The sequence below is a fragment of the Arvicola amphibius genome, chromosome 17, assembly GCF_903992535.2.
Source record: "Arvicola amphibius chromosome 17, mArvAmp1.2, whole genome shotgun sequence".
Lineage (NCBI taxonomy): Eukaryota > Metazoa > Chordata > Mammalia > Rodentia > Cricetidae > Arvicola > Arvicola amphibius.
In genome coordinates this window covers 99,508-109,320 of record NC_052063.2, presented here as the reverse complement: position 1 = coordinate 109,320, position 9,813 = coordinate 99,508, and the positions used below count along the sequence as shown (strand labels likewise).

Below are 9,813 nucleotides of genomic sequence, written 5' to 3'. Positions count from 1 at the left end.
TCTGGCTAGTCTCTTCACTATTCTTCTGTCCCAAGAAGTTACGCCTAACCTCTTTCTGTCTATCTGTTGACCATACAGGTCTTTATTAAAGCAATCCACAACACCCCTCATCGCTTGGCATCTATGACAGGCAGGAGAGTCAACCTCAGAGGCATGAGAACAGAAGAGCTGTGTCTGTTCCTCATGAAGTACAGTAATCGGAGAGTATGCCCTGTACCTCATCTGGGCAAAACAGTAGAGCTGGCTCTGGTGATGTGAGTACAGGTTAGCCAGACTGGAGTTGTGAGAGCAGGAGAAATGGTAGTGCTCCTTGATCTCTTCTCCTTGATCTTAGCTAGGCAGGGCAGTGCTGGAGAGCTCATCTGGATACTGACAATGAAGGGAAGCTGGCAAGATGACCAACCCAGCTACTATGCAGGCCTAGAACAAGGACTAATAGGTAACCTACCCTAACAACTATCTCAACTAGGAACTTCTAGAACATGGGGGCAGATCTGCAGATCCAAAGCTACATGATCACTAGGACACAAGGCAACAACAGGATATCCAAGAAGAGGCCCAGTGAGAGCCGACTCTCAACAGCATAGCCAAAGTCAGAGGCTTCGATCCAGATCAATGACTCACTGCAGTGAATACTTACAAGTAAAGGTGTGTTAACTAAAGGGTATACTGTGTGACTCAGGAGGCAACACCATACCTTCCATTCCATACCAAGCATATATATTTGTATTGGGGGGAAGGATAATTTCTTGACATTTTAAATTTTACTTTTGCGGGGAGGTTGAAAAGGTAGAGGGTAGTAGCAAGGAAGGGAATGAGAGAATGAGATGCATGATGTGAAATTTACCAAGAACCAAAAAAAAAAAAAGTTTCAGAAAAAGAATGAGTATGTGAAAAGGAAGAACATGTTCACTCATGCTAACACACATACACACACACTCAAAAATAACACACAATGACTGCACCTTATAAGAAAACATCTATAGAGCTGAGCAGTGGTTTAGCGGCTAAACGCAGCGCTTGCAAGTCCAGAGGTCCCGTGTTCAATTCCCGGCTGTATCGGAGCGGCTTTCAGCTGTCCGTCCCGAGTGTATGCGCCCTCTTGTGGCGAGCGTGGGAAAAAAGAAAACATCTACAAATAATACATTCCTTTGAATGAAGGTTAAGTTAATGAAAAAGTCATGAGAAAACATATCTATAATAAAGGAAGTCATTTGAAAGAGGATAAACATTACAGGCTCTGAATCTAAGTTGATTTCCCTAAACATGGGCCTACTAGCGATGAACATTTATTAAACATGAATGAGATAAATATTCACTTCCTCTTCCTATGTCTTCTTTTACAAAACATTATCTTGGTATTCACTTCAGGATTTATCCATTATCCCATTTTCTAGAAGGAACCAAATCGCCACTCCCAGGACATTGCTATTCTAATCATATAGCTGAAAGATAAGATTTTTTATTAAGATAAATTGATAAGATAAATTGATTCCCTATATACCACCTGAGACTTTTCTGCTCCAGAGCTTCTCATGGCATTTTTCACTTCTGCATTCCTCAATGTGTAAATCAGAGGGTTAAGAAAGGGTGTACAAATTGTATAAAATACCGATATCATCTTGTCCATGGGAAAGGTGGATGCAGGACGTGCGTATATAAATATGCAAGGCACAAAAAACAAGATGACTACAATGATGTGGGAGACACAAGTGAACAGGGCTTTTTTCCTCCCTTCAGCACTGTGGTTTCTCAAGGAATAAAGGATGATGACATATGAGACCATGAGCATGAGAAAACTCACAGTGCAACGGATCCCACTGTTAGCCACAAAGAGAAGGTTGATCACATAGGTGTCAGAACAGGCAAGTTTCAACAGTGGCTGCAAGTCACAGAAATAGTGGTCAATCTCGTTGGAGCCACAGAAGGGTAAACTCAATGCCAGAAGTGTCTGAACTAAAGCATGCACACAGGATCCCATCCAGGCTATGGCCACCAGCGTCCCACAGACCCTGCGGCTCATGATGGTCGTGTAGTGAAGAGGCTTACAGATGGCCACGTAGTGGTCAACAGCCATGAGGATGAGGATGAAGACCTCCTGGGCGCCAAATAAATGTAATGCAGAGACTTGGATTAAGCAATTACTGAAAGAGATAGAGGCCTCCTTTGTGAGTGAATCCACAATGGTTCTAGGGGCTATAGTTGTAGAGAAGCAGGTGTCAAACAAGGATAAGTAGAACAGGAAGTAGTACATGGGACTCCCAAGTGCCTGACTTGTCTTAATGGCAGCAGTGATCAGCAAGTTACCCACTAATGTCCCCATATAAAAAAACAGGAAAATGGAAAACACTATGTTCTTCCTCCTGGGGTCCTGTGTTAAGTCAAGGAGAAGAAAATTGGTCACATTGATACTCAGCTGCATGATTCATGAATGAAAAGGAAAGTGTATAAAATGTGTCATCTGCAAAAGATAAACTAACTTTAACAAGTAGTATGACATAGTTAAAATAAAGGTATTTCTTTCCTATAATTATATATTCTACTTCTTGATTATTAAATTGCTATTCCCAATCTCTGTCTTCAGTTTCAAGATCTTTATTAGTGTCACAGAAGCTCATGAAATTAACACTTTTTCCACAATACTATCCATATATAAACTCACTGACTTTAGCATGGCTCTGATTAAATTTGCACTTCAATTAATATAAAATGAAGTAGTATATACTTTCCTTTTTTATTTAACTAATTGTTCATGGGCAAAAATTCTGATGGGGTATGATTTTTATAATCTATTTTTCTTATTCTGAGTAGAGTTCTAGTCCAATATTTAAAAATATATAAATGTCTAATCAAGCTACTCACTTTTGGGTGTTAATGATAAAAGCATAACAAAATTTATGGTTGATCTCTGACAAGAACTCAAACCACAGGGAAGCAAATGTTGGTATCTGAATTTCAAAATCATGACTAAAGTCTTCCTACATAAATTTTTGTATAAAATGAAAAATGAACCTGACGACATTTGGTGGTCTTTCAAGACCAAATTATGAAGAAAAACTCACTCCTAAAAATCTAATGATTTTACACTTTCATTGACTATAAAGCTTTTGGTTTCTTTATCATCAATCTATATATTGTCAGTTTCTACAATGAAGTTATTTTCTTTATACATTCACGCAAATATTTAAAAATAAACTAAAAATTATAGATTCATATTTGAATAACATAAATATAATTGTGAGTCTTCATCAAGATTTAATGACTAATTTATACAATGTTCAATCTTTCTTAATCATTTTTCCATCCGTGATAGATTTAAAGCTTTAAACGAGAAACATGTATAAAGACAAGTATGAATACATTTGATGGGTAAAAATTGTTTTGCATCTCTCTAAATAGAAGAACTCGAAGATTTTTTGAATAAGAAAGTAAATGTAATATGATTTATTTCTAGTCAATAAAAAAATTAATTTTCTATGTGGTATGAGGAAGTATTTTAAGAAAAATATATTTCTCATATCCAAATTCTACTTGTAGTTTGTTTTTAAAGTAACTTCTTTAGAATTTATTTTTTACTTTTTCATAAAATTATGCATTATTGGAAAAATATAATTATGCATACCTTTCACATAGCTTCTTTTTTTGATATTTATTTATTATGTATACAGTATTCTGTCTGTATGTCTGCAGGCCAGAAGAAGGCACCAGATCTCAATTGTAGTTTGTCTAAATGAACATTTATATGTAATTTATATAGATAACAACTATCTGTATAAGAAACTAATTTTGATTTTAAATTTCCCTTTTTATCTTCTGTATCCCACAGAATGTCTAGCAGACTCTTTCATGAAGCAGGAACCCCAAAGGATCATCTCACCTTTAGACAAGTTCAGCAGTCAGCAGAAGAGGGGACAGAAAAGGGGGGAACAGAGAAAAATGTATAGCTCAATAAAATAAAAAAGAGAAAAAATAGGACGAATTATAGCTCATACAGCTTAGTCCTATAATCAATCAAAATGTAAAGACAGATGGACACTTGAATCTTTTTGACTATTTAGTTAGTCAAAGCTTACACTGTGTGCTACTATTCATATTATAAAATTGAAGGCATTGATTATGTGGCTTTGGATGAGGTCAACCATACCCCAAATCTTTAATTCTAGAATTATCACATTGATAATTCTCTTCCCGTCCAGTTCCAATACAAACTGCAAAAGACTCTGCACCCAAATGCCTGTCATTAGAAGTCTCACATGTCTCCACTGCTAATGAAATCTGGTTCTCCGTCTCATTATTACTTCCCATCCCTTGATAGCACACCACTGTCTCAGATGGTCAGTCCCTCTTTGGGCTTCATTTGCTTGCCTCAGCAACCTTGACGTTAGGGGCAGTCATTTTATTAGATTGTCACACTCTCTTGCCCAAGAGCTGCCATTCTAATTCCCAAGAATGGGTAAGTACAGTCATCTGCCTTCTTGCCTCCCAGTCCCAGGCTGCCAGACACTGCAGGAGAAAGTCACACAAACATGTGGCCTGGTTCCACTCGGTGCTGGGCACTCCGCAGCCTGACAGAACTTGTTCTTGTGGGTGTTTTACAGTCTTTGGTCGCCTCAATGCCACGTGCAATATTCCTTCCTACTTAGGTTCTAATGGGGTACTTTCTTCCAGGCCCGAAAGAAAGTGAAACCCAGCTTGATTTTCTTATCTAAAATTTCAGCTTTCCCGTCTGGTCCTCTCTGGTCTCTCTGTCCCTTTGCGTCTTCAGCCATTTTATCCTGTGACTTTTCCTTATGTACCCTCCTTACCGGGTCACTTTGGGCACTCATTGTGCCTTGTTTTGTCCTTGACCTTACTTGGAAAGAATGACTGCTTCAATTGCTTCTGCCTCCCTGCCTCCTACTCTGTCAATGTCTCCTGCTTTCTCTGATGACCTGTTTAGCTGGCTCCTCTCTGTTCTGTGTAACATGACACTATTTTGTGTTAGTCCGCTCAGTGTCCCCATCAGAAGCAGCCCCCTCTGATGCCGGCTTTCCTTTAGGAGCAACCTTTCTTCTGCAAATTCAACATTCAGAATCCACAATGTACCTGTTTTCTGTATCTCTGTTCCTCCTGAGCAGCAGTTGACCCTTCCTGCCACTTCCATTTGTACAACTTCTCCCACATTTGTGTTCTATACACGATTATTCTCCAAAAATGACTGATAGAGGTTAATACAAGTTTTTCCCAAATGCTTCTCTTTCAATTTTTCTTTTCACCTAACAATGTATATGTGCTCTCAGATTTTAAAATCCTTCAGTGGTTCCTAATTTATCTTTTATTCTTAGATTTTCTCACCCTTATTCCATCATAAAGAAGCCTGTGCTCTTCTCTTTTTTCTTTTATTTAAATAACATTTTAAAATTTATTTTACATACCAAGAAATTTCCCCCCTCTCCTCCTGTCCCCTTCCTTTTTCATCTACCTCCCTCCCCATCCACTACTCCTCCATCTCCATTCAGAAAGGGACAGGGCTCCTATGGGCTTGCACAAAGCATGGCCATCAAGTTGTGACAGCTCCGAGCTCCTCCCCTGCCAGACCTAGGGAATCCATCAAGTTACCAGGGGGAGTCCTGCTCTGTTAGAAGCCTTACTAAGACACCAAGATACAGAATGGTCACACACATGCAGAGGGCCTAGGTCAGTCCCATTCAGGCTCTCTGACTGTTGGTTCAGAATCCATGAGCTGTCTCTGTGGGTTCCCCCATCATGACCCCCCTGATTAGTACAATCCCTCATCCCTTTCTTCCTCAAGACTCTCAGCAAAGCGCTTTTCTGTGGATCTCTGCCTCTGCTTCAATCAGTTACTGGATAGAGTATCTCTGATGCCAATTAGGAAGTCACCAATCTGCTTACAGTAGATGGCCAGTTCAGGCACCCTCTCCACCATTGCTAGGAGTCTTAGATGGGGTCAATTTTGTGGGTTCTGAGAGTTTCCCTGGCACCATGTTTCTCCCGAACCTTAAAATGCCCCCCCCATCAAGACATCTTTTTTGTTACTCCTGTGTTCTTCTTTCTAAAGCCTGAGATTAACAGCCACTTGCCTGAATTTACAGAAGGAACAAAGGGGATTGTGTGTGGGGTGGGGGCACCCAATTTTCTGCCAAAGATATACTGCCAATAACCATGATATCTGACTAAAGATGAAATTATAAATTATAAAACTAGAGGGAAATCCTGTCTCGAAAAACCAAAAAAAAAAAAAAAACAGCCTTACAGGCATTACACAGATGAAGAGGCAGAAGCATGTACAATTGAGCAATGTGTTTATTAGGAGGAAAAAGTAGTTAAATAAATACTGTACAGGAAGTTTTGGTCAAGTGCCCAGTGGGCAAAGGCTCCTGTTGCCCAAGTCTGATGACATTAGTTTGATCTCTGAGACCCCAATACTGGTGTAACACCTGATTCTGTGTTACCCTCTCAGTATAGTTCGTATGCCACTATACAGTATGCAAGCCAGGCAAGGGCCTGGAGATTTAAAGAACACATAAGAGATTGACCTAAGCTTGCCTTTGACTCTGGCACCATGAAACCATGAAATTGATGCTCCAGCACATATAAGCACTTCTTAAGGAGGCTGTGCCTGCTCAGTCCTTAATAAGTCTGCCTGAAAATTGGAGCCCTTTAAGTAAGGTCTCAGCACTGGTGGGAGGAACCCTGGTATAGTTAACTAGAATAATCTCAGGAGCCAATTTGTAAATAGTGCACTCCAGGGTCTGTGAATAACAGCAATAAGCCTTTTACTGTATAACCTAGCAGTGGTCTTCAACCACAACCAATACATAATTAACTGCAATATTCATTTGTAAATTTAGCTCAATTTGGATGGCCAAAGCATTTGCAACCTGCCCAGAGAAGGTATCCATTGTGCTAGCAGAAGCAACTGACTAAAGAAAAATCCAGCATCCATAGCCACTCTGGCAACCACAGCAATGGCCACCATAATCATGGGATGGGTTGATAGAGGAATAATCCTTAGCACTCGGACCACCAAAGCTAGCTCCTCAGGATCCCAGCAACCCTTCAGTTGACAAGCCAGTGTCTTTTTGGTCTCTTGGCTCTGTACTGTCTTCAGGCTTCTGGACAAAAAAATCCACAGCACACACCAGATGCTCAGGTACCCATATTGGACTGTCAGTATCCTGCGATGCCATCTGCTAGATTCTTCCATTTGACATGAGGCATCCTGGAAGAATCTGGCTGCCAATGCCAGTCAAAGTGGTACGAGATTGAGCATCAACAGTCAAAAAATTTGAAATATATAAAATAAAAGACAAATAGTCTCTGGGGGTGGAACCATATTCCCCCTTTTTTATTTTATGCAAATAGGCTTTGAGCATATGATGCACTCGCTCACCTATAGCTGTCCTTGAGGAATAGGGTATTCCTGTTTTATGAGAAATGGAGAACTCAGCAAAAACTAGCCAAGCCAGTCCTGGTGTAGGCTGGCCCATTGTCAGTTTGTACATTTTTTGGAACTCCTATGTTCCAGGCAAAAGCCTGGAGACAGTGACTTCTAACATCCTGCAATTTTTCTCCTGTATGGGCTGAGGCAAAACTAAGATGAGATTATATATCCACATTTACATAAACATATTGCATGAGCACAAAAGAAGGAACATGGGTAACATCCATTTGCCATTAATAATTAGGAGCAAGCCCATGAAGATTAACTCCCAAATGGGGAACAGTTAAAAGTGCTGTACACAGAGAGCATTTTTTTAGATTTATTTATTTATTATGTATACAGTGTTCTGTCTGTCTGTATGCTTGCTGGCCAGAAGAGGGCACCAGATCTCATTACAGATGGCTGTGAGCCACCATGTGGTTGCTGGGAATTGAACTCAGGACCTCTGGAAGAGCAGTCAGTGCTCTTAACCTCTAAGCCATCTCTCCAGCCCCCCACAGAGAGCATTTTTAAACAATATCAGTGGCTTGTTCTTGAGAAATCTTAAAATGAAATCTTAAAGACCCAGCATTGAGATGAAAATGATTTTGAGCATTTTCTATAGCTTTATAAAGATTTTTATAAAGCTTTATAAAGATTTTTGACTCACTGTACAAATTTAGCGGGTAAGCTTATCAGCCAATGTATTCCCCTCACTCAAGGGACCAGGGAGGTCAGTATGAGCCTGCAAATGCCCTATGTAAATGGGAACAGATCAGACCCAAAGCAAAGTTTGAATAGCCAATAACTGAATCTGGACTCAAGATACATAGGCCATATAAGCTGCAGTTTCCAAAGGTGCAAGAATTTTGCTTATATGCTGACTGTCAGTAAAAATGTTAAATGGAATATCAGCATTTTTCTCTAAGGCCATTTGTACAGCATCACTTCAGCCACCTGAGCAGATTTAGCATTAACAGGCTGAATATCAAAATCAGGAGGGGAGGCCACCACAGCTCGCCAGGTGGAAGACCCATCAGTAAACACATTCCGTGCCCCTGCCAGAGGCTGCAAAAAATGATTTTAGAAAAGCATACCGGATGATTTTTGAAAAAAGGTGATCAACTTATCAGAAGGATAATGATTATCAAGCCTGCAGGGATTAGTGCATAAAAACAAGGTCCAATCTTTAGCAAAGTTTTTCAGCCAAGTTATTCCTGCCTGGGTATATGATGTAATAACCTTATCAGGTAACATTCCAAAGGTTTGCTAAGTTTATACCCTTTCTGATTAACATGTAGGACAGCAGATGGATATGAGGTAACAATTTTTTACAGGTGACACATGTTCATGTACCCATAGGATGGGTCCTTGCTGCCAAAAAACTCCTATAGGACTATGCTGAGAAGGAAAAATTATCAATAGCAGCAGTTGACTATAATGAATATGAGCAGAGACAAGCTTTTCCTCAATTAAAGTAATACATTTCCTTGTCTGAGGTGTCAACTTACAAAAGGAGGTTGGATCTGGATTCCCCAGTAAAATGTCAAAAAGTGGTTTTAAGACTCCAGTAGGAATTCCCAGACTGGGCCGGATCCAACTGAGGTCTCCAAGCAATTTTTGAAAATCATTCTTAATTACAAAGATAGGCGTTTCCAGGGAGAAGTGGACTGCACTACGGGTCCTGCTTCTAGCTGTTTTGGAACTTACTGTATGGACCACCAAAGACAAGCCCTGCAAAGCTGCATCCAGTCACTGGTGTAAGGTTGAGCTCTGCAAAGGATTCCATTAAAGCCGCAGTGAAGGCTGCATGAGTTCCATAGGCCGTAACTGCTTTTTTTAGTTACTTCATGTCTTAAAAGGCCAGAGGGTTATGCTGCCTGATCCTCTGTCCTTGTGGATCAATAATTTAAGCTGTGCTGCTAAACCTAGGTACCTTCCTGCACCAGCCAACATGCCAAGGTCATGCTGTGGGGAAACCCCACCATAGCATTACAATCCTCCTGCATTTTACCTCTCCACAAAAATTTCTTTTCAAAAGACATGCTCTGCAAAGCTTTCTTTCCTTCTTTTACTAACTTCTTGTTTATCAGTGCAATGTCCTTTTCTAAAGTTTCTTTTTTTCTCTTTTAAATCCCTTTCATGACTTTTAACTTCCCACTCCTCAAAACTCTTAATAGAACTCACAGATTCTACATCTTAAATCTCCTCAAAGGTTTTGGTCAAATTCTCTAGTTGCTCTTTTACTTTTACATCATCACTGAGAAGAGCATCTCTGACTAAGCACCATAGTGAAAATATCACTACGGGAAATTCTTCTGGCCCTCGCTCTTTCAATGCTTTTTGAAGGTCAGCCTTTACCTGCTTCCAGTTAGTAATATTAAAACCCT

The 9,813-nt window shown here is 40.0% G+C and overlaps 1 protein-coding gene across 1 annotated transcript; it reads right to left on the bottom strand.

The window, feature by feature from the left end:
* Positions 1 to 1,496: 1,496 nt before the first annotated feature.
* LOC119803374 (olfactory receptor 4C11-like) lies at positions 1,497 to 2,422 on the bottom strand. The gene is given in 2 exon segments (XM_038314648.1): positions 1,497 to 1,534; positions 1,537 to 2,422. Coding segments are annotated over 2 exon segments (924 nt in total).
* Between the last annotated feature and the right edge of the window lie 7,391 nt (positions 2,423 to 9,813).